Raw genomic sequence first — 24,135 nt, 5'->3', positions numbered from 1 at the left:
GTCGATATGTCCGAGTGGTTAAGGAGACAGACTCGAAATCTGTTGGGCTTTGCCTGCGCAGGTTCGAATCCTGCTGTCGACGTTTTTATATTTTTTTGTTTTAAATGTTTATAAAATGAATGCAGAAGTGATTCTTGTGAATTCATTTTTTTGTTTATTTATTGAATTTTTTTAATGGCGTTATTTGTGAGATAGAAATAAAAGCGTAAAGAGGTGTATGAAAATGTGTAGTACATAGGAATCAAAAAGTTAGTAGAAAGAGCACGTGGTAGTATCGATCTAAAACTTGGGCTTGGCGTTTGGGAATTGTAGTTTTGTGTTGGATGCATCTTCTGCATATTCTTTTGGATCATACTCTAAACACTCTGATCTTTGCCTCAGTTCTGACTCACTCAAACTATACTCTATTATACATATCAAACGGAATATTTTCTTAATTTAACATTATTAACTAATTTATTTATAGTTCTTGTGGAGACGATTCACGCTATGGTCTCTTCACATGGGGCACAATAAGTCCCTTGCTAGGTTTATCTATCTCCTCTTTCTTTCAAGAATCCTCATGCAAACTGCTTTGTACTCTCGGTAATGCTTTGAGCTTCCACAAATTACAAAACACTCCTCCTTCGTCTAATGACCCTCTCCCGGTATTATGTCGTAGGGTTTATGTGAGGTTATGGGCCAAACCCACTCATATGATAAATGGTTATCAATCTTTAAAGTTTATCAGTTTCGTTGATTTAAATCAGAAATTGAAGGATTGTGAGGTCATTGATTGAGACCATCAGTTTAAGGTTTAGGGTTTAGATTGAAAAAATAAATGATGATTTTATTACAAATATGAAGGATGTTAATTATGATGATTGTCTGAACATTCGGGATAGAGTTATTATGGAATAAAATTGAAAACAAGACTCGAAACAGGAATGAGAAAGCTCCAGTATAAGAAGTAAGGGAGACCGATCAAAAAGACACACAATAACTCGACTAGAAACCACTGTTTCTAACTAAACTACATGCTCTAATTGAGGCTAGAAAAGTTTTCTTACCTGAAAAATCATCTTACTCACTTCTTTTCCAAATCCACTTATCTACTTTATCCCTATTTAAACACACTCTATTTATATCACCTAATAGCCTAACAAAATTTTCCACTCATTTGCATACACTATAGGCATATCATTCTTGATCACCTTGTCTTTTAGCCAACTGTCTTACCAAAACAAAATATCCTTCTTGTTACTTACTACCAGACAATGTTCTCATTGAATCAGTTTCCATTACTAACCTAGCATGCTTCGTTGATATCTTTCCACCATTTACACTCTTTGTTTCGGTGATAGCTAGGTAGTGTTTTCCTTCATTATTTTTCATGATATTACTTTTCAAATCTACAGTTGTTTTCCCTTAATATATATATTTTTTAATCCATGAAAAGCCATTAACTCTCTTTAATGTTAATAAATTGAACATGTAGCTTATTTTGAAGGAAGACAACATTTTCTTAGGGTTCGAGTCCTCAAAACCAGCAAATATTGTATTGTAAGAAATTATGTTGATAATGACACGAGCATATTTAATGAATAATATATTTCAGCATATTTACTCCATAAGTTAATTATAAAAGAAAAGCAATTTTGATGCTTGTCTTTTGGGATATAAACGTCGAATCCATTCCAACGAATGATGTATATAAAGAATAATAACCAATTATGTCGTTTTAAGTTAATTACGTCATTTTCTATATTGCTAAAGGTGCGTGTTAGTGATTTGAATCTCACCTCAAAATGATGATGATGATGATTTAGATTTGTATTGTGGTTGCAAAAAGCTCTTACTCATGGCATTTCTTATCATTCTATACTTCACTCTTCTTATTTTATTCAGCCACTACATTTGTATATGTATATTTTAGTTTGTTAAAGTGAATTATTGGTGCAAAGAATAAAGAAAGCGTCTAACATTGATCTCAACATTATTCATATTCATATTCATATTAGTATTATTATTATCTAAATGTATAATGAATTTTTTTATATATAATGGAATTTTCCTATTTAATATATTCATATTTGTTTTTCTATTTTACTTTTAATAATATTTTTAAGTCACATTATAAAATTTACAATCATGTAAAAAAAATTAAAACATAGTAGAAGAAAAAGAAATATAAAAGAAACAAATAGTAACTAAGGAAAGGTTTTTAATAAAGATATAGTTTGATTTATAAAGTTTGAGGTTGTAAGTATTTTCTTTAAGAAACTTTGGTATCGGCTGAAATGTGTTTTGTAATTTTAGATGGTTCTTAGCAAACTGAAACGTGGAAAGCCAAGATATAAAAACTTTATATAAAAACTTATAAAAGAACACATAAAGGATGTTAAAAATGGAATGAGATTAAAGATAGATCGACATGGTCTAATGTTTGGTCATTTATGGGTTGTTTTTTGACATATGTATCTAACATTATGAAAGAGAATAATTCAAGGGATCTCAATCAATTAACTTTAATCACTCAATTAAGATATAATCATGACTAAAGGTGGAGAGATTACAATTCGATATATATATATATATATATATATATATATATTACGTTTTACATAAATGATCATCTAATATCTGATCTGAATCACTTTAAAGGAGACCACCACCAGAAGCTCATTCAGATATCGATTAACCTCGAGTTAACTTGAAAATTATGTAGTAAATGAAATTATATAAAAGAATATAAATAATACATATATATATTTTTATTTATAAAATATTATAAGGCGGTGTTAATAATATAGAACATTTTGGCTGGTTTACATTATTACTATTAGTCTTCCCCATCTTTCCCCCGAAAGGTGCAACCGAGAATTAAGCGGTGAGTAAGTATTAACCTGAAAACAGTGTCATAGCCTTTTCTGTTCTACTTTATAAAAAGGCAAAAGTAGGAACCAAAGGAAAGAGAAAACAACTTCTATAGCACCATCTATAATAAATACTGATAGACCCCAGAGTTGAAGCTTCTTCAACCGCTACAAAGAAAGCAAAACACAAGTTTCAAACCTTTTATAGTCATGGTTTGTTTGGGGTATATATATCACAAAGGTGAAAGTGGAAAAAAGTAGAAGGAAAAAAACGGAGATTCAAAATTTTATTTCTTCTGATATTAGTTGAAATTCTGGCATCAAACTCATTCAGGGCAGCTAGCAAATGATGACTGGGTTTCCTAACTTGTGGAGCATGCATCCACCACCCCAATATGTGCTTCCACCTTCTTCTATTTCTTTTAATTTTTTGTCTGAAAATCCAGAGCCTCCTCAGTCATGGAGCCAACTACTTTCGTAAGTAAAACCAACCCACTCGAGATCTCTCTTTTCTTTCTGTCTCTCAGGGTGGTGCTGTCATCTATGTTCTACTATGAATGTAGTTATCATCAAATGCTAGAAAATTGTTTGCTATATTGGTTAACTGCGGGATCATCAAACAACTACGCATTTTCGGTGCAAACTCCTTTGACCTGATGTACCTGTACAAGGATTTCGTGTTGCTGTTGATTTAAAGTCTCTATTAGTTTTTGGTTGTGTATGAAGGTTTGGTGGTACTGTTATGTTTAGGTGTTTTTGTTAGTTTTGAATTGACTGGTTTTGATAAGGTTATTGAGTTTTTTTGAGTAGTGCATGTGTACGGTTGGACCACTCTCAAATGATTTATATTTATGTATTTTGCTGCTTTCGTTTTTGTTTACTTGAGAGAAAGATTTGGTCTGGTTCTGTTTGTTTTGCAGTAGTGGATTACCAGGAGAAGAAGAGAATCTTGGTTTCATAGATTTTCAGCCGAAAAAGTTGGGAAACTTGGATGTTCAAATTCTTAACACTGCTTCTGGAGTTTCTAATAGTTTTGATGCATTAAAGCAAGAAAATTGTGAAAGGGGCAATTTGTACGAACATGGGCGTGAAGAATTTCAGGCTTCTGATCCAGCTGACTCATCTTGGTCACATATGGTGCCTGTTTCTTCTCCCGGCTCTTCTTGTGTTTCTAGCATCAGTGGTAATAATATATTGGATTTCACTTATAACAACGCAGAACATAGAAAAAATCTTTTACAAGACCAAACATCCGAGGTAAGAAAAACCAAAGATCTAGCCACAGATTCTTGTTAATTCTCTCTTATTTTCTCGACCAAACTTGCGACTTATACATACGTTGACATGTTATATATTCAAATTAACTATTTTGGTCTCTTTCTTATGATGAAGTGCAATAGCACAGGCAGAGTTGGAGTTTGCAAGAAAGCTAGGGTTCAGTCATGTTCAAGTCAAGCACCTCTGAAGGTGAGTCCCTCCTTCTTCATTTTTTTCTACTATATATCTTTCTCACGCGTGGTGAGTAGCTTGTATATATATTCAGTGATTTGTTACTGTTGTCTTTCATGGTTGTCTGTATTTGAGATTAATATTCTTTTGCTGCAAAATAATTGTTGTACGAGAGAAAAGCATATATTCATGTCATGATTTTCATGTATGAATCTAAATCAGGTGCGGAAGGAGAAGCTAAGTGATAGAATAACAACCCTTCACCAACTAGTTTCCCCGTTTGGAAAGGTAACAATTAATCAACTTAACTATATAACTTAAGAAATTGTGTTTTTGAATTTGACACTTCATCCGATATTTATCCTACAATGTTGTTGTTTAATGCATGTGTCGATACACATACAGACACGTTATTTAAGAGGAGTGTGTAAGTTTCATTAAATATATCTGATCAATTATTATGATAAACAAAGCATACAAAACTGTAGGAGAAGCATTATTACAAGGGCTATTTGTGTATGGTTTAAGAAGTCCCGATGAACATTGTTTTTCCAAACTTCACTTTTAACATTGAATAAAGATCAGCCTTCGTTTTGTGATGTGCTTCACATTTTTTGCAGACTGACACAGCTTCTGTGTTGTTAGAAGGCATTGGATATATAAGGTTCCTGCAGGGTCAAATTGAGGTGATGTTTCTGGCAGTTTATGTTATTTATACGTTTGTAAGGTATTGAGAGTGAGTAAAAGCATGCAGTTATAGTTTGAGCAAAAAGAGTGTTGAGTTATGGGAGTTATAAAATTTTATTCCTTTTTGGCATCCTTGGATTCAGGCACTGAGCTCTCCTTACGTGGACGATGCATCAAAAAACATGAGGAATCAACAGTCTGTAAGCACCCATTTCCCATAGACTTGACGCACTAGTTTCAGAAAGACAAAAATGGCCTATTTTTCTATTATATAATTCAAGGGAATGTTTCTTCCTTTCTTTTCTTTTTCTTTTTAAATTTTATTTTCAAACAACACAGGTCCACAGGGAAAGGTATGCTTTATTGGATCCATCAATTCATTATAAAGCCCTTATTTACAATTATTGAAATATTAGTTTAATCAGCCAAAAGACTTCGAAGCCATTGAAAGTTTAAACAAGCAGATTTCTCAGCTTTTCATAACATCCTTTAACGCATGAGATGAGGCAAGTGAAAAATTACTAATTCACACTTTTTATTTTCTCTCTAGCTGTTGAATGCCAACAATGGACTGAAAAGAAAAGGAGCTCCAAACCAGGTACGTAAAAGAACAACTGATTACACTACGAGTTTAGTCTTCTTCATTGTTGATGCTTGAATATTCACTGAGAGACGACTTTGCATGGTTAATCTCAATATTATTTAGAAGTGACTCTAAACCCTAATAATCTCATAAAACTTAATATTTAGTGGGATCTCCAACGCATGTCAATGGTACCAACTCGTGCGTGTGACTATATATATTATGGGTGGTTCAATAACGGTCGATAGCGGATGACCTGATAAGATCAACAAACAATTGCTAAAATAGATTTGAAATGACTATAATACCGTATTAAGAAATAAACTTTAAGTCTAACTCATTTTTTTTTTCTCAGCAATGAATAAAATAAATTTCAGAGATACTTCAGGGATATCCCAATCCGTATAAAAAAAAAACTAGAAGACTACAACCTCATGTGTTTAACAACAAACCAATAATCTCCCTGAACCAACAAACCAATAACTCATCTTTATAAAATCGAGTTATATGATGAGGTTTACACTCACTTATAATATATAATTAATTGATTGTGTGCAGGATGCAGAAGATAAAGCAAAGGACTTGAAGAGTAGAGGGTTGTGCTTGGTTCCGGTGTCTTGTACCCAACATGTTGTGAGCCTAAGTGAGTGGAGCACCGCCATATACGGCGGAGGATTTTAAACATATATTTGAAGAATAATAAATTTGTGGATGAGATGATATAATATAACATCGTAGTATGTACTCACTCTGATCTAGGTAGGAGGATTTGGAATTTCAACTTTTTCTAAACCTTTTGCTTCTTCTAATATGCATTATGCACCGGAATTTCTTCCTTGTTTTCTTCTCATTGTTACCCATAGTTGCTGATACGTGACTATTTCACATTCACTCTTTGTTTTTAAAATTCCAATATTTATAATGTTTTTAATTCCCCAGTAATAAATAAGTTACAGCATTTGTTTATTTAAATTTGAAGAATATAAGCTCAGAGATGCAGAACAATTAACCTTCACGCTCACTTTTCTAATGAACTTCTTGGAAGAGTCAAAGACTTCAGGAGAGGTTAATCAAACATAAGAAGCTTATTAATGTGAAGACAAATATGGTAGTAATTCACTCTTGTTAAACATTTTAAATATATATTATTACACTTTAATGAGTCATTATGATTTACTTAATAAAACTCTAATTTTATCTAGGGCTGTAACATGTATTTTTTTTATAACATTGTGTTTTTTCATAATATCACACATCTTATAACCCATTTCTTTTTCTTTTTATTTCTACAGCCATGAAGTTTGTAGATATTTTTGTACAAACTTGTCGTATAGTAATAATTTTGCTTTCATTTTTATTTGTTGAGATGATCATATTTTATCTGTAATTCGTTGTAAGTTCCCGATTGAAAGTCATAAATTTTGTAAGTTTTATTTAAGAAATTAGTTTAAAATATTTAAACAACAATAATGCATTTCCACAATTAGTGTATAATTTTTCTCCATATCGCAGAAAGCTAAAAAGTTAGGACACTCTGGGGGGAATATAATACATGTCTGACGGGAGTTGTTAAAAGAGCATTTTCTGAGGGAATAATCTCGTCTTCTTCATTATAATATTTTATGCATATCCAATTTCTTGACATGCTTTGAACTAACTTTATAAAGCAATAATAATATTTTTTTAGATTGCCTCTCATATGTCTCTTTTTCATAAATACTTACAATAATTCTACTTCTTATAAACCTTCATTTTGTTTTCGTTCTATCTAAATGCACACAAAAAGAGTTTCAATAACACATCCTTATGCAGTTCCACAATCTTCTGTAATTTTGAAATACTTATCTGTAGCATAGCTTCTTGTATGAGAAATTTGCATGGAGAGATGCATGTAGAAGTAAAAAAGGTAGTTTAAGTTTGAAGAAGTGATGGTTGTATGTGGGGTTTGGAAGATGCATGCAGAGACATTTAATGTTGTTGTTTTGTAGCAGAAGAGGTTTGAATGGTGGGAAGAGTAGTGATTATTTATGTTTGTTGGTTAGTGAGTGTAATTGGAAAAGAGGTAAAAAGAAATGAAAAGCAAAGAAATTGTTGTCAGAGATTCATGTGGATGGATGTGGCGTGGGTGACCCGAATGTTGATATTGGACCACTTTCACCATTTCATCATACTCAACTGCACCCATATGCCCCCATTTCCTTCCATTCCCACGTCACACTTTCATCACCATGACCATGCATATTATATCATCTCACAACATATTATTCTTCTTTAATCTCAAAAGAGAAAAAAAATAATTAGTTACTACTAAATTAGATATCATTTCATATATTAGTTTATATTATTAAATGATTTTTAAATTGATATATATCTAAATAGTTATCAATATTTTTGTTATTAAATTTAGAATCTAAATAATTGGTAGTTAAAACCTTGGTAGCTGATTACATACTAACACTACAAGAAAATCATGAAATAGAAACCAATATGTAGAAACCAAAATAATTAGTTGCAATAGTAACTAAATTAGAGACCATTTTAGAAACTAAAAAGAAATTTGGTTTCTAAATTAGTTTCTATTATTTTTTTATTATTGTTAAATAGTTTCTAAATTGGTATCTAATTATCAATCAATGTTTTTGCTACCAAATTTAGAAACTAAATAATTGGTAGTTAAAACCTTAGTTGCTAATAAGATACCAATTTAGAAACTATTTAACAATAATAGAAAATAATATAAACTAATTTAGAAACCAATTTTTTTTTTAGTTTATAAAATGGTCTCTATTTTAGTTCCTATTGTAACTAATTATTTTGGTCTCTAAAAATTGGTTTCTATTTCATAATTTTCTTGTAGTGTAATTTAAAAATTATTTAACAATAATAGAAACTAATTTAGAAACAATTTTTTTTTAGTTTTAAAATGATCTCTAATTTAGTCATTATAGTAACTAATTATTTTTTTCTAAAGTTAATTTATATTTCATTATTTTCTTGTAGTAATAATTTAATATTGATATAGTGTAATCAAAATCCACTACCACTGGTTAATAGAATATTATCTTTGGTTTTATTATTTTTAAATAGTTATTATAAAATTAGTGAATTTATTTTATATGTGATAATTTATGACTGAACTAAAACATAAACTTATTTTACTTTACAGTCTACGTATATAATCTATTTGTATACGAAGTAGGGATATGCGAATTTGCTGTATAAAAAGGCTGTAGAACATAATAGAAAATAATATAAGTTATTTTAACTAAATTAGTAGTTTTTAACTTAGTTATACGTACAGTGATTTTATCCAATTTTAGTAACATTATTTCTCGTGGAAGAAACTAGTAAACTCATATAAAATATATATTTTTAATTTATAAAAAAAATGTGAAAAAAAAAGTAAAAGTCTGCATATAGTATTCATATATGCACTACTGTTATTTACATTGTAAAATCTATACTTTGATAAATATTGAAAAATTACATTTAAATACAATAGTTATGATAAATAAATTCACTTAAATATATTTTTAAATTGTTAGATTCACTTTACAATCATTTTATATAATATATTAACTATCCAATTAATAACATTAGCAATTGAATTCAATATGAGATTGAAAAAAAAAAATGCTTTGAATTGGAGATAACTGGATTTAAGCCTTTTCATAATGAGTATTGAAGGTTGCCTTTTGCTTCCTGCAACCATGATTACTAATTGCAACCCTTTATTTAAAGCCAAAAATTTAAAATATTTTTTCCATACAATCATTATTATCGCTTCCAGTATAGTCATTGTTGTCACTCTGTTTTCTTTTTCACTGTATTTTTAATTTATTTTGAAAAATATATCGTATGATTTAGAAAGTATTTTGTATATTTTATAAAACTGCCTTCTAAAAAACATCTCATATTTTCTAGAAATCTTGTTGTGAAAATTTTGTTTTGAAAATCCTTCCACAAAATTATGTTCTTAAAATTCTAAAAAAATTGTTTAGAAAGAATTTGAGAACAGATAATATAAAAATCACCATTATGAAAAGTAAAATGTTCATTTTAAAAGTTGTGGAAGTGAAGTTAGTAATTATGTTAGTGCAGGATGTAAAAGCCTGAATGTTTGGAACTCTAAAGGCCCAAAGAACAAACAACGCTGCTTTCATATACACCCAATCATTTTTAACCTATACCCAACATATTTTTTTAATTTCCAAAAATGTCCTTTATTCCAGAAATAAAAATCTGGAATTGAAAATAATATATTCCGGAAAAATAAATCTGAAAGTGATTATTGAGTTTTGGAAATAAAAATCTGGAAACAAAAATTAAAATTCTATTTTGAACAAAAAAATTTGAAATTAAAAATAATACATTCTGGAAAAAAATTCGGAAAAGAGATTATTGTGTTTCAGAAATAAAAATCCGAAAACAAAAATAAAAAAACCATTCCGAATAAAAAATCTGTAAAATAAAATTTTGTTCTGGAAAAAAAAATCTGGAACACATATTTTGGAAAAAAAATTTTAAGGACAGTTTCGTCTTTTTTACTGGAATTGGGTGCAGTGATATGGTGCAAAAGCAATTGCTTTCGTATAGATCCTTTTTTTCTTGGGCCTTTTATTTTAGTGCTACAAGCTTGGCCAATTTTAATGTATAATTTGTTTAACAAATATACCAACTTTTTATTTATATTATTTTTAATACTTTAATATTATTATTTATATTTTGAATGGTGAAGATTGCAATAGGACCACGTTATAGAAGGTGATGTGATGAATTGGTGATTGGAATGTGTGGAGTGTGGACCCCACCCATAAAAGTTGTGGAGAGTAATAATTCTCCATAACTCAGAAATGGGCCTCGTGAAGCATGCGCTAGTTTTCTATTATTATTATTATTATTATTATTATTATTATTATTATTATGATTACTAATTTTGTAGTGATGTTGGATTGAGCATGGGAGAAAGGAGCCTAACGCGGTTACATTGTATGGGACCGTTTAAGTGTGTTTGAACATAGCATTCACGTTCACATAATCACTTCATTTCACCCAAATATCAAACACGCCATTAGTCAAATGTGGCGTTTAACTGTCTTAGTCGGTCAATGTGTTAGGTCTTCAATTTATCCTATACAAATCAAGACAATCATTACTTACAAATTTTGTTAAAAAAAATTATCATATTTAAATCAAATTCAACTTTATAAAATTAGTTTTTAAGATTAAGTTTATTCTCACTTATATAGATAATCTAAATTGGTTTAATCTATAGTTTATGTAAAATCTGCTATACATCTTCTTCACATCGAGGTATATACATCTCGAACATAAAACTAGATATTTGTGGGTGATTCGGTAGAAATTTCATGTCAACTAGAAATAAAGTCAATTTACAATATATAAATTGTGACAATTCTCGATTTGTAAGTCAGTTTTGTGATAATGAGTTATACTTAAATTCACTTTCTATTAAGACGGTCTCAATTGTCAAGGAAGAAACCATTAGGATGTTGATGTTTGCTCTTATAGCCAAAATTAGTACAAATCAAGTATTGTTATCTCTAGATGAAGGATAGAATATGGGATGACAACATGCAAACCAACAAATTCTCCAATTGAAAGGAAATTGAATACTGATAGGGAAATTGGTGTATATTGTTCAAGAAGAACTTCAATTACAAGGATGATGGTTTATATATGGGCAAATTGGGCAAGTGCTTTTGATGATAGAAGATTAACCTTTAGATACTTCACATTTATAGAGGTAATATTGTCAGATGAAAAAGTAAAAAGCAAAAGGTTGCAGCTAGATCTAGTGTAGAAACTAAACTTAAATGAATTTTGTGGACTTTGCGAGGGTTTGTGGCTCAAACTAATTCTCTAAGATTTAGGGTATGCACATACCCATCTCATTCAATCGTATTGTGATGTTTGTGAGTTTGCAAAGAGTCACAAAACTTATTTTTCTTTAATTTCAAATAATTTTTTTCATTGTATGATCATTCACTTTGATATATGGGGTCCATCTAAGGTTACAACATTGAGTGGATCATTATAGTTTGTAAGATTTATTAGTGATTGTACTAGTCCAAAACTGAAGTTTGAGGATTATTTCAGAAAGTTTATAAAATGATTGAGATTCGGTACAAAACACAAGTTGAAGTATTGTACACTAATAATAGAGAAGAATATATGCAATCAGAACTTAAAAAAAAAAATCTCCCATAAGATCACTAAGTATTCCTACTTAGAGTCATAGATGTTTAATTCTTCCCATTTTTTTTTAATAGTTGTTATTTGAAGTCTTAGTATGAGATATCAAGTTAACAATAATAACTAATTTAAAGCTTAAATCATAGGTATTTAATTAACAGCTATTATATTTGTATACTCCACCCTTAAGTTGAATAGCACCACCCCAAATGAAATTATATAAAACTTCCAAAGCAAATTTAGGTTATGGGAAGTAGATTGATGATATATAGGACAAAATGAAATCAATGAATAATTGGGAACAATGAAAGCACCGTCATTGTCACAAGGAAAGTGAATTCGTTCTCAACATAACAACATCTTTTGCCTTCTGAAAGTATTTCCACTAATTAAACTTTTTTATCACAATTGTCACGGTTCAATTGATTATAAAAACCACTATTAACGTCAATCTTTCTTGGTGTTAGTTAAAAAGGAAAAAAAAAATGTAACGTGTCACAATCATTAAAACGACAGTGATGAGTCGCGTTCAAACTAAGTAGCAGAGAAAAAGGTAGCATGAACAAAGAAAGGTGATTCAAATGTGAACGTTTGTTTGTGGTGTGTGTGAATGCAAAACCACTCATTAGGTATCACTAATCCACTAATCTCCATCACTAATTACGTTTTGTTTTTTACTAACTCAATGCAATTACTACACTGGATAAGATAAGTGGAGTCACTCAACTTATATATATTTTATTTGGGTGGTGATGTTAACACCATAAACAAGGTTAAATCATGATTAACTAATATAACTTGTCATAGTAACTACCAATCATGGTGTTGTATGTAACTTTTTTAGTAATTTTTTTATCTGTTTACAAAAATTCATTCTTAGTTGTTTAACATGTTTATTGATTGATTTTAGGCTCTTACCAATTTTCTTATGGGTGAAGTTTCTTTTCGATCGATTTCACACATTAATCTTTGTCGATGGAGGAATCACTCTACAATCATACGGGAGAATTATGCCAAATAGTTGGTAAAAACAGAAAGCATTAAAATAAGGTTTGATTATATTTTGTTTAGAATTTTATTAATACGAGAGTCTTAATTATTTGAGTTCTTACTTTATCTATCGGATTTCTTAAATTATAACTTCATATACAACAACTATAATTTATCCACCGGTGAAAAAAAAACATTAAGTTGAAAAAATAAACCAAACCTACTTGCACAATGGAAACTTATGTAGTATATACGTTAACACGGACACTACTAATACAACACGGATATAGAGATACGGAGATACATATAATATCTAAAATGTAGAATACGAGACACAAATCTATTATTATATAACTACGAATCATATAAATTGAAAATAAACATTTATATCCACAAGTATGTTTCAGTTTGTTTTTAGCAGAAATTGTTATGATTATAGACGTTAGATTTTTAACGTTCAGTCAACAATAAATCTCATAATATATAATAATAGGTATTTATTGTTGACTGAATGATAAAAATTTAACGTCTATAATCTTAACAGAAATGTGTTTCTCATAGTTGGTTCAAAATAATTTATTCTTATTTTTATAATCATATTAAAAATTTATACAATAAATTTAATTTTTTTTAAAAATTAATATATTTTTTCTTTTTAAGATTGTGCTAAAATTATCATAAATCTAAAATATATTTTTTAAATCAGATACATCATTTAATAAACGTGTCAGAAAGTCATAGAGTTACGTTTCATTTACAAGAACATAAACATTTCCATGGTTCTTTTTATTCATAAGTTGTTTGTGTTTTCTGATGTTCACTAGTGGCATGTGGTGGCTTTGGAGATAATGGTGGACCCACCACCTTTGAAAATTTAGTCTTCGTCTTCGAACAAACATGAAACCGAATATTATTAGTATTTTGTTTCTTAATTTCTACTCAGTTTCATCTTAACTAAACAATTCCTACTCTATTTTTCCTTCATCTCCCAAATAAATGTTTAGTGTAAAGAAGTTTCACACTATAATTTACTAAACATTTTTATTCACTTTTATAATAATTACATTCAAAATCACATTCATAATAAATTTTAATCAATTAAAAATATAAAATTTCCTACATTGATAATATAATATGAACTTGTTGAAATAAATTTCTCCTTAAATACATTTTGAAGAAAAAAACTTCTATAAAACTCTTAAACTTTTGTCTTTTATTAGTTAAAATGTGTGATGCTTTTTGTATTTGCAACGTCTCCGTTAAATACACACCAGTTTGGGTGTCAGTATGAACATGATGCAATCTGAACCAGTTTTTTTATTATATTGTTTTCGTATTTGAAAAGGTGACTATAATAATCGAAGCAACCTTTGACTCGTGAGTCACAGCATTTGATGTTATTGGGTTGTTCAATAATTGCAACATATTATTAGGCAATATAAATTATATTTAAAGATATATATTGGAACTTGTTGAGACATGGAGAAGGTTGATTCCAGATATGCATGCGTATGAACACGCAAATTCATCATTCATTGCAGATCCTTCGCAAGCACTGACATCACTCCATATATAAGCTTTTGTGCTATGCATGGACATTATTAGTGTCTAAATTGTTGGTCACTTGGTCGTGTGTGTTTTCCTCGGTCGAACCAGAATGGAGAAGGAAGTGGAGCTTGGTTCCCTTGAAGGTGAAGAAGTGTCTACCCAACACATTCCACAGCCTCAGAAGCGCAAGGGTGGTCTTGTGACCATGCCTTTCATCATTGGTGGGTGCAATAAACCATGCTTACTTGCTCATTTACAATACTTGGATTTTGTTTCCTTTCACTCAATGGATCTTTGGTTGATATGGCAGCAAATGAGGCACTTGCGAGGGTGGCAAGTTTGGGCCTTTTGCCTAACATGATACAGTACTTGATGGGGACCTACAAGCTTCACCTTGCCAAAGCAACCCAGATACTTCTCTTGTCCTCTGCTTCGAGCAATTTCACCCCTGTGGTGGGTGCTTTCATTGCTGATTCTTATCTGGGTCGATTCCTCACTGTTGGGTTGGGTTCTGCCATCAGTTTTCTGGTATTGTTTTTTTCTTTTTCTTTTAGTGTTTTTACTTGAATGATTCAGTTTTGGAGCTTGCTTCTTCTCTTGCCCTTTAGTTGTGCAATATAAGAGTACTGAGCACCACTCTGGGTATCAGATTCCTGAGAAAAGAATCAGCTAATTAATTTGAAAGCGGCTACACAAAACGGTTCTAGATCTTAATAATGACAGTATGTGACCATTTTCGGAAATAAATATTCACAAGACATGTTTTTCTGGACTGGGGTGTTGGGCATTTTCTGAAAGAAGGTAAAGCTTGTCACTTTTAAGATGAGATTGAAATTAGTTATTAATGAGTAGTATATGATTGCATACGGTCAATTGGATTGTTGCTAAATCCTCTGATTCTGTTGAAATCTCTTCGAACATAACCCTTTTTTTTATTCACAATTCATAAGAACTGAATTTTATGAATTTAAAATATAACGAACTTTAAGCCTAACTCAACTTCATAAAATCGATTTTTATAAGATGAAAGAATAATACAAGTGAAAAGTGCCGTCAAAGTTTCATGTTTTTGTGAATGCTAGATAGGTACAATTATACCAGAAGAGAATATTTTATGTAAACTTCTTTATGATTCTATTGCACATCAATTCTTTAACTACCATTAGGGACTTTGCCAATCTTGTGTACCCTCTTTGTTAACTAGGATGACCAACAACGATGTAATCTTCCAACGGGATTAGTAGATTTGGTGTTGTTTAAGAAGTGCTATAATCAGAAAGTCTCAACAATTGCTTATCAAAAAAAAAGAAAGTCTCAACAATTTTTTTTCTTTGTCCACAGGGAATGACACTGCTGTGGTTAACAGCTATGATCCCACAGGCACGGCCTCCCCCTTGCAGCCATGAAGCTGAAGGATGTAAATCGGCAACAGGAGGGCAAATGGCAATGTTAATCTCGGCCCTTGCACTCATGTCTATTGGAAATGGTGGTCTTTCATGCTCCTTAGCATTTGGTGCAGACCAGGTCAACAGAAAAGATAACCCCAACAACCGCAGGATTTTGGAAACATTCTTCAGCTGGTATTATGCTTCGGCTGCTATTTCTGTCATCATTGCACTCACTGCAATAGTTTACATCCAAGACAATGTTGGATGGAAAGTGGGTTATGGAGTTCCAGCAGCACTCATGCTTTTATCCACCATCTTCTTCTTCCTTGCCTCTCCACTTTATCTAAAGAACAAAGTACAATCCAGCTTGTTGACTGGATTTGCACAAGTGATTGCTGTTGCCTACAAGAACAGAAAACTTTCATTACCCCCCAAGAACTCCCCTCAACTTTACCATCATAAGAAGGACTCAGATCTTGTTGTTCCAACTGATAAACTAAGGTAACATCAAATCATCATCCTTTCATCTTTGGCATATCTTGTGCATCATGAAACACTTAACTTCAGCTCATGCTTTACCTTCCAGGTTTCTGAACAGAGCTTGCATTATAAAAAATCCAGAACTAGATATCACCTCTGATGGCTCAGCATCAAATCCATGGAGCCTCTGCACAGTAGATCAAGTAGAGGAATTAAAAGCCATTATTAAAGTGATTCCCTTGTGGTCTACAGGGATCATGATGTCAGTTAACATTGGAGGCTCATTTGGGTTACTTCAAGCTAAATCCTTGAACAGACACATCACCTCACACTTTCAAGTGCCACCCGGTTCTTTCAGTGTAGTCTTGGTGCTTTCAATATTTTTATGGATAGCTCTGTATGACCGAGTCGTTCTTCCTCTAGCATCAAAACTAAGAGGGAAACCAGTGAGGATAAATGCAAAGAGAAGAATGGGACTTGGCTTACTTTTCTCTTTTCTCCATCTGGTAGTTTCAGCAATTGTTGAGACTACAAGGCGAAAAAGAGCAATCGAGGAGGGATATCTTAACAATGCTCATGCAGTGTTGCATATGTCTGCATTATGGATTTTCCCACAACTCATCTTGGGTGGCATTGCTGAAGCATTCAATGCAATAGGCCAAAATGAGTTTTATTACACAGAGTTTCCCAAGAGTATGTCCAGTGTTGCTACTTCTCTTTCTGGACTGGGAATGGCTGCAGGAAACTTGGTATCTAGTTTTGTATTCAGTGTGATTCAAAACGTTACTTCAAGTGGGGGAAAACAGGGTTGGATTTCGGATAACATTAACAAGGGTCGTTATGACAAGTACTACTGGGTTATTTCTGGACTCAGTGCTCTTAATATACTCTATTACCTATTATGCAGTTGGGTTTATGGACCAACCGTTGATGAAGTAAGCAAGGTTGGTGAAGAAAATGGCTCAAGGGAGGAGAGAGCTTCAACTGAACTTAGGAATGTTGAGAAAGACTTCAACAATGGTAAAGAAAATGGATCAAAGGATTAAGTGTTTGAAAGTTGATGTAGCAAATACCCTTCATTGCTATCTAGTGATTCACACTCAAATTTAGATAACCATATGTGTTCACTACTAGTCAAATTAGGCGCTTATACACATATATGTTTATGTATTATATTAACATTTGTGTGTGCAGATACAAATTTGCTGCATAGTAGAATTGTAATGATACTATAAATGCTACAGACCATAAATTTTATGAGAATCCACTCAATGGTTTTAGTTCTATTGTGAGGGAACAAGGATTTTGTATGTGGGGAGTGTATTGCGAGCCATGGATAAACCAGATAGAAATGAAGAAGAAGAAGAATAACAGTAACATCTAGAATTTCATTATCTTTTCTCTGTGTTGCAGAAAAGCAAAGCCAAAAGAGAGATTGCTAATTTGCATGTTAAATTTGTCTTGATTAAGAACTTAAGTAAATAAACTCACAAGTCATTGAAATTAGTCAAAATTTGAAAAAATAAATGGAGTTACTCTATTATGGTAATAATAATAATAAGAGGATATGATAATAATCATTATTCTTTTTTAATTACAATCTGTTACTCCATATAATTTTTTCCTTCATTTTAATAACCTTGTCATTTAAAACGTTCTCTTTCTGTATTAAAAAAATATATAATTTGTTTTTTTTATACAACATCTACTTATATTAATAATTTTGTTCACCAAAAATAAGAAAGTATTGAATATATTGTATAAAATGTAAAATATATGTATTCTCTATAAAATAATAAATAAGAAAATTTTATAATGTTAATAGCCAGGAACATTAATTACGTTGATTTGAGTAAAACTACATTAAAATTCTTTGAGACGAGTTTGAGGTTTAAGTTTTATAAATAAAGTAAAAAAAGAGATGAGAAAAAAGATTTTATTTAAAATTATGAGTTCCTAACACATATCATACATCAACAAAAAAAATTAGAAATATTGCACATGAATAGGAAGTAAAATATATAATAAATTTTGCACATGATCCTACAATACTTACGCTGTACGTCCCGTATCTTTTTGAATCAATAATTAAGAAAAAAGAAAGGAGAAAAAACGTTAATGTATCCAATTATTGGGTGATCATACTTAATCGGCACAACACTTCATGTATTTCTAATCCCACCAACAAAGCACCTCCACTTAATATATATAATAGTGTCTTTAATATTATGGTTAAATATATTTTCTTTTCTCTATTATAATGTAAAATTAGATTTTTTTTGTCAAAATTTTATTTATTTTTTAAATATTTATAATAAAAAATATTGAAATAAGGTTTTTTTAAGTTAACAAACGTCGTAGAGTGTATCATAATAATATAACATTCATCACGTTAACGATCGGTAAATACGATATGTTTTAACATTCTATAAGTTGAAAATCTGTTTAACATCTAAAAAAAATTGACAATGACTCATTTCACTAATTTTTTTACTAGTATGCAATAGATCTAAAAGTTTAGATTATGAATAAAAATTAATATTTTAAACATATTTTTTACTTAGTTAATAAATTACTGAAATTAATAAAAAAAACCTATATCGAAAAATGAGTTCAACTAGAATCAAGAAAAGATACTGAGTTGTTATTATAAATAATAGTCAATAGAAATGTTTTGCATGAATTAGTGAATTTTGTTTTAAAAATGATTGGTCATGGTCCACTCCTGTAGTGTATTAATACGAAAACTGTTGTGTGTGAAGAGTATGCAGATTTGTTTGTAGCAGAGATGGAGAAGGAAATGGAGAAGAGTGAGGAAGAGATGATGAATCGACAGCGCAAGGGTGGGTTCATTACCATGCCTTTCATCATAGGTAAGAAACAAAGACATGGTAACTAGTTTTAGTTGTTTGTTGAGTTTGATTTGGATGTTGAAAATGATCATTAATTGCAGCAAATGAAGCACTGGCTAAGGTGGCGAGTGTTGGACTTGTTCCAAACATGGTGTTGTATTTGATGGAATATTACAGAATGGGAGCAGTGAAAGCAACAAAGATTCTGTTCTTATGGTCTGCTGCAACAAACTTTGGTCCTGTGGTTGCTGCTTTCGGTGCTGATGCTTATTTGGGTCGTTTCGTTGCCATTGGTTTAGGTTCAATTCTCAGTTTCCTGGTTCCTATCTCTTCCTTTCTATTTTTTATTTCTAACTCCTCATTTTTTTAATGCAACTTCTCATCAGAGCTAAAATACACAGATTCTTTGTAAACTAATGCTTATGGCTTCGGATCTTGATTCTACTAATCACTTCAGTCAAAGGAAGCATAAAACTTTACAATATTTATTATCAAAATCCTGACTAATATATTAAACATATATATAATGAAAAATATAAAATTACTGGAAAATATATATTTTAATGTCCATGCAAATATAATATCTGAAATTATTATTATACTGATTAAAAGAAATGATATTCATACATTTTTTTTTACATATTAATTCTTGTTGCATATGTAAGGAAATCCACAAGATTTATTCAATTCCATATAAATTTAATTTGATAAACACTCTTCTTCTCATTATTGTTTTATTCATACATTCCAAAGTCTAGAATGTGGAATAATGGTATTCTATATTCTAGAATTTGATAAAAAAATATATTTATAAAGTCTAAAATTTAGAATATAAAATTATATTTGAAATTTTAAAATTTAGAATTTAGAATAGATTTTCTGGATTTGAAAATATTTTTTAAATTTTAAAATTTAGAATATAAAATTGTGTTTTAAATTCTAAAGTTCAGAAGATTTACGGATTATACAATTGAAACAAAAAAATCCTAAGTAATTTTGAAATTTGTAAATTTTATGAAGGTGTGAGAAGAAAGTATGGAGATGGTGGAAGAAATTGCCTTTAAAAGGTTAACAATGTTATGTTAATAGGATTTTTTTAAAAAAATAATATGAATGGTAATGTGTTTGTATATGTTCTCTTGTTTTGATATTCTGTTTTAAATTATTAAGATATCCTTTTTATTTAATAATTTATACCTATTAATAAGAAATTATAAGAAAAGAGGGAATGGAATTTATACCTTACTACAATTATATCTATTTTTTGCAGGGAATGGTGGTGATGTGGTTAACAGCCATGATCCCAGAGGCAAGGCCATGCAGGCATTCAAGTGAAAACTGCAAATCTGCAACAACACCCCAAATCATTATCCTTCTCTCTTGCTTTGCTCTCATATCCATTGGAGGTGGTGGCATCTCATGCTCCTTGGCATTTGGTGCTGATCAACTTAGCCAAAAAAACAAAACCAAAAATCAAAGGGTCTTAGAGAGCTTCATAAGTTGGTACATAGCTTCTCAGACCATTGCTGTCGTTTTTTCCTTGACAGGAATAGTTTACATCCAAGACCATTTTGGCTGGAAACTGGGTTTTGGGGTCCCAGCAGCACTTATGCTCTTCTCCACTCTCTCCTTCTTCCTCATTTCCCCACGTTATGTCAAGCACAAACCACACACCAGCTTGATAACTGGCTTTGCCCAAGTTCTTTTCGTTGCCTGCAAGAACAGCAAGCTTTCCTTTCCACCTAAAGATTCCACTGCCAATGGCGTGTACCACCATGGCAAGGACTCAACCCTTATGGCTCCAACTGATAAACTAAGGTTTCTAAACAAAGCTTGCATCATCCAAGACAGAGAACAGGACATAGCCTCTGATGGGTCAGCTTCAAATAAATGGAGTCTTTGCACAATAGAGCAAGTGGAAGAACTGAAGGCAATCATCAAGGTTATTCCTATTTGGTCTACCGGTATCATGGTGGCAGTTAGCACAAGCCAAACATCACTTTGGTTGCTCCAAGCAAAAACCATGAACAGACATGTCACTTCAAACTTCCAAATTCCAGCAGGCTCTTTCGGTGTGTTCATGATGTTTGCAGTGTGCATAACTGCGGGTGTCTATGATCGTGTCATCCTTCCTCTGGCTTCAAAAGTGAGAGGAAAACCAGTAACCGTGAGTGCCAAAAGGAGAATAGGAATTGGACTGTTTTTCTCCATTTTGGACTTTGTGACTTCAGCAATTGTTGAGAGTATAAGGAGGAAGAAAGCAATACAAGAGGGGTATATTGATAATCCTGAAGCAGTGTTAAAGATGTCTGCAATGTGGCTTATCCCACATAATGTTCTGTGTGGTATAGCAGAGGCCTTTAATGCCATAGGGCAATCAGAGTTCTATTACTCAGAGTTTCCAAGCAGCATGTCAAGCATTGCTGCATCTATGTTCAGCCTAGGATCTGCTGTGGGAAGCTTGGTGGCTTCTCTTATACTCAGCATTGTGGATAACATCACTTCCAAAGGTGGAAAACAGAGTTGGGTTTCAGATAACATTAACAAGGGTCACTATGACAACTATTATTGGCTTCTTGCCATAATGAGTGCTGTTAATTTTCTTTACTATTTGGTTTGCTGTTGGGCTTATGGTCCTAGTGCTGAAGCAGCCTCAAAGAAGGAAGAAAGAGGGAACATGGTTCATGATCCACAACAAGAGGCAATGTAATGAACCCCAGTAATTGTGCACTTGAAGTTAATTAGTCATGTTTTTACTACCAAAATCAGAGACATACATAATTTGGATACTGTAACTTTTTTTAATGATCAGCTTCTGTGTGCTGTAAGCATTCATGAATAAGATATTTGGCAATTGCATCTTCAATAGAAGTTTTAATAATTAAGAACTAAAATGTATTAACTTTTTTAATACAATAGGCGACATTTAAGATTTAAGATGTGTTAGTCGTGTAAAAATGGATGTAACACTTTATACAATGATATACTTATCATACCAAACTTGCCAAATCTAGGCTTTATTTTCTTTCTTATAATTCAGACACAAGCATCAAACATTAAAAGGAAAGAAGCACCAAATGAATCAAAAGAAATACAACTCAATTTAATTTTAACAGCTCCATAATGAGAGAAATGTGTTCACTTGGACATGAACTGGTTTGAAGGAGGATTGTTCAATGTTTGGTCACTTTGCTGTTTTGCATGCTTTTGTGCAAGAATTCCATTCCATCCTGCATGTAAATTGGAGTAAACTATGTGAGATAATGATTAAGAATGTAGAAATGAATATGGTAAGAACAGAAGGAAGGAGCTGAATTACCAAGAGCAGGGTCAAGTCCTCTAATTCTTAGCTCTCTGAACTCTTGGCAAAGGGAACAGCATGGACAAAAGATGTGAGAGACTATATCAGTATATGGAGCTTCCACCAAATTATACCTCTTTCTCAACTTTGTTCTGTACTTTGACCCCATTATCCATTGAGAGCACAAAGCAGGCATCATTAATAGGTAAATGAAGCTTCCCAGAGGACAACCTGAAATCATTTGAATGTGAGAATTGTTGGATAATCAGAATGGAAAATCTTGTGGATAAGGGTCAAAACATGAAAACATGACATTATCTAATGTTTGAGACTTTTTTACTGTGTTGTCTAACTTTTCTATTTCCAAGTAATGTACTACTACAATTCATATTTGAATTCCAATATTAAGGGTTCAAGCCTAAATCATGGAGTTATATCCAAAAGTGGAAAAATTGTTATGAGAAACGAATGCATGGTGAGCTAAGGGTTAGGGTTCTTACTAAGTTCTCCACCATCCAATACTTCTGCCATCTGCCCAAATGTTACACACGGCAAAAATGATGTCATAACAGCTGCCAACCAAAATAAAAGGAGCAGATAATTAGATCAACCACACTGCATATTGCTTAAAGCAAATAAAGATAAATGATAAAGATACCTAATTATTTCTAACTTTCTAGATAAGGACAAATAAAAGAATAATTAACTTATCCCTTCTGTGACCTAGCACAAACTTAGTGCTTAAAGTGCAAAATTTGCTCAATTAGGCATCAGCTCAGCTCTGTCTTTGAGCAGAAGCTGCTTATGAAAAAGTAATACTCCCATCTAGGCCTAGCCACTGCAGATTAGCTTATAGATTAAACTCATCAAACAACTTTTTCATTGAGGCTACTTTCTAGCTTTGGAATGAAGAGCAACCTCCCCCACCTAAATTTTTCTTACCAAAAATCTAAAGACTCCTATCTATAGAAATCAATAGGAAAATCAAAATTGAATATAGAATCAATTTCATGGTAATGGAAAGTGCTACTAACTTCATTAAGTTATCTTCCTAAAACGAGTTTAGACGTGTAATATTAAGAAATGATCGATAATATGATGTTTGTATTCACTTATATACTATGAAAATTTCTCTAGTTATATAACTTATTTAAAGAAATTAAACTAGAGTAGATACTACCATTTGTCTGATCTTCATGACAGTCAAATAGTCCAGTGCTCCATGGAGTCCCTATTGGCTGAATTGAACCAATGGCTTCATTCTGTTGAATCTTCTGATCCTCACTGGCCTGCATCTTCTGTTTTTTTTTTTCTTGAAAAGTTCTGACAAATAAGCCAACAGTGAAGGAAGCCTAGAATTAAACTAATAGCAGAAGCAGCTTGCTTTTGCAAATACTGCTGAACTTGAAAATAAATGAGTGAAACTGCAGCCTTTAAAAGAACATTGGAATTTGGAAGGCCAGAAGGTGTTGTAGAAAATTGGTGTGTCTCATCCAATTGATAAAGATATAATAAAGAATTTAGAAAGAAGTTCCATGGTTGGACGTGGACAACTGGATGGAAGTAGACTTTGAAAGTCGTAGAGAATGGGATGAAAACAAAGCAGATTTTGGAGTTAATGGCCGAAATGCTTGACACCAAAGTAAGAACATGCACTCATCTTCATATACGCAAAAGTCAAGTCAAATAAACAACTCAAAACACCACTGCACTCTCTTAACAAAATATTCTGCCAAAGTAAAAGATAGAATCAAGTTGTGATGACAATAATGTCAAAGGTTTTGTT

At 31.5% G+C, this 24,135-nt stretch overlaps 4 protein-coding genes and 1 non-coding gene across 7 annotated transcripts; 4 read left to right on the top strand and 1 right to left on the bottom strand.

Annotated features, from left to right (window-relative positions):
• TRNAS-CGA (transfer RNA serine (anticodon CGA)) lies at window positions 1-82 on the top strand. The gene has a single exon. It is a non-coding gene; the product is annotated as a tRNA-Ser (tRNA).
• A 2,735-nt stretch (window positions 83-2,817) lies between these two features.
• Window positions 2,818-6,416, top strand: LOC137835946 (transcription factor bHLH68-like). 2 transcript variants are annotated; one of them, XM_068644709.1, is made up of 8 exons: window positions 2,818-3,332; window positions 3,776-4,112; window positions 4,248-4,322; window positions 4,527-4,592; window positions 4,925-4,990; window positions 5,135-5,191; window positions 5,542-5,589; window positions 6,133-6,416. In XM_068644709.1, the coding sequence occupies exons 1-8, from the start codon at window positions 3,202-3,204 to the stop codon at window positions 6,253-6,255; spliced, it is 903 nt and encodes a 300-aa protein (XP_068500810.1). In that variant the 5' UTR covers window positions 2,818-3,201; the 3' UTR covers window positions 6,256-6,416. The 2 variants fall into 2 exon arrangements, with proteins under 2 accessions (XP_068500810.1, XP_068500811.1); XM_068644710.1 differs by having other exon boundaries at window positions 2,845-3,332; window positions 3,779-4,112.
• Window positions 6,417-13,998: 7,582 nt separating this feature from the next.
• Window positions 13,999-17,482, top strand: LOC137835950 (protein NRT1/ PTR FAMILY 1.2-like). The gene is made up of 4 exons (XM_068644714.1): window positions 13,999-14,549; window positions 14,639-14,856; window positions 15,670-16,217; window positions 16,303-17,482. The coding sequence occupies exons 1-4, from the start codon at window positions 14,438-14,440 to the stop codon at window positions 17,240-17,242; spliced, it is 1,818 nt and encodes a 605-aa protein (XP_068500815.1). The 5' UTR covers window positions 13,999-14,437; the 3' UTR covers window positions 17,243-17,482.
• A 1,392-nt stretch (window positions 17,483-18,874) lies between these two features.
• Window positions 18,875-21,985, top strand: LOC137835944 (protein NRT1/ PTR FAMILY 1.2-like). 2 transcript variants are annotated; one of them, XM_068644707.1, is made up of 3 exons: window positions 18,875-19,069; window positions 19,150-19,347; window positions 20,319-21,985. In XM_068644707.1, the coding sequence occupies exon 3, from the start codon at window positions 20,322-20,324 to the stop codon at window positions 21,756-21,758; it is 1,437 nt and encodes a 478-aa protein (XP_068500808.1). In that variant the 5' UTR covers window positions 18,875-19,069; window positions 19,150-19,347; window positions 20,319-20,321; the 3' UTR covers window positions 21,759-21,985. The 2 variants fall into 2 exon arrangements, with proteins under 2 accessions (XP_068500808.1, XP_068500807.1); XM_068644706.1 differs by having other exon boundaries at window positions 18,880-19,069; window positions 19,150-19,367.
• LOC137835945 (protein PLANT CADMIUM RESISTANCE 8-like) lies at window positions 21,974-23,934 on the bottom strand. The gene is made up of 4 exons (XM_068644708.1): window positions 23,530-23,934; window positions 22,850-22,921; window positions 22,368-22,580; window positions 21,974-22,278 (listed from the first exon to the last, which is right to left on the bottom strand). Exons 1-4 carry the CDS (start codon window positions 23,642-23,644, stop codon window positions 22,187-22,189), a joined length of 492 nt encoding a protein of 163 aa, XP_068500809.1. The 5' UTR covers window positions 23,645-23,934; the 3' UTR covers window positions 21,974-22,186.
• Window positions 23,935-24,135: the final 201 nt, after the last annotated feature.

Source organism: Phaseolus vulgaris, chromosome 5 (assembly GCF_000499845.2).
Source record: "Phaseolus vulgaris cultivar G19833 chromosome 5, P. vulgaris v2.0, whole genome shotgun sequence".
NCBI classification, from domain to species: domain Eukaryota; kingdom Viridiplantae; phylum Streptophyta; class Magnoliopsida; order Fabales; family Fabaceae; genus Phaseolus; species Phaseolus vulgaris.
The sequence above is the reverse complement of the archived record's forward strand: the minus strand, read 5'-3'. Positions and strand labels throughout refer to the sequence as shown.

Coding starts and splice junctions, on each gene's coding strand:
- LOC137835946 (XM_068644709.1), top strand. CDS start 3,202: ATGATGACTGGGTTTCCTAACTTGTGGAGCATGCATCCACCACCCCAA. Junction 3,333..3,775: donor TCATGGAGCCAACTACTTTC/GTAAGTAAAACC, acceptor TTTGTTTTGCAG/TAGTGGATTACCAGGAGAAG. Junction 5,590..6,132: donor GAAAAGGAGCTCCAAACCAG/GTACGTAAAAGA, acceptor GATTGTGTGCAG/GATGCAGAAGATAAAGCAAA.
- LOC137835950 (XM_068644714.1), top strand. CDS start 14,438: ATGGAGAAGGAAGTGGAGCTTGGTTCCCTTGAAGGTGAAGAAGTGTCT. Junction 14,857..15,669: donor GTTCTGCCATCAGTTTTCTG/GTATTGTTTTTT, acceptor CTTTGTCCACAG/GGAATGACACTGCTGTGGTT. Junction 16,218..16,302: donor GTTCCAACTGATAAACTAAG/GTAACATCAAAT, acceptor TTTACCTTCCAG/GTTTCTGAACAGAGCTTGCA.
- LOC137835944 (XM_068644706.1), top strand. CDS start 18,985: ATGGAGAAGGAAATGGAGAAGAGTGAGGAAGAGATGATGAATCGACAG. Junction 19,070..19,149: donor TACCATGCCTTTCATCATAG/GTAAGAAACAAA, acceptor CATTAATTGCAG/CAAATGAAGCACTGGCTAAG. Junction 19,368..20,318: donor GTTCAATTCTCAGTTTCCTG/GTTCCTATCTCT, acceptor TATTTTTTGCAG/GGAATGGTGGTGATGTGGTT.
- LOC137835945 (XM_068644708.1), bottom strand. CDS start 23,644: ATGCAGGCCAGTGAGGATCAGAAGATTCAACAGAATGAAGCCATTGGT. Junction 22,922..23,529: donor TCATGAAGATCAGACAAATG/GTAGTATCTACT, acceptor TTTGGTTGGCAG/CTGTTATGACATCATTTTTG. Junction 22,279..22,367: donor AGGACTTGACCCTGCTCTTG/GTAATTCAGCTC, acceptor ATTTACATGCAG/GATGGAATGGAATTCTTGCA.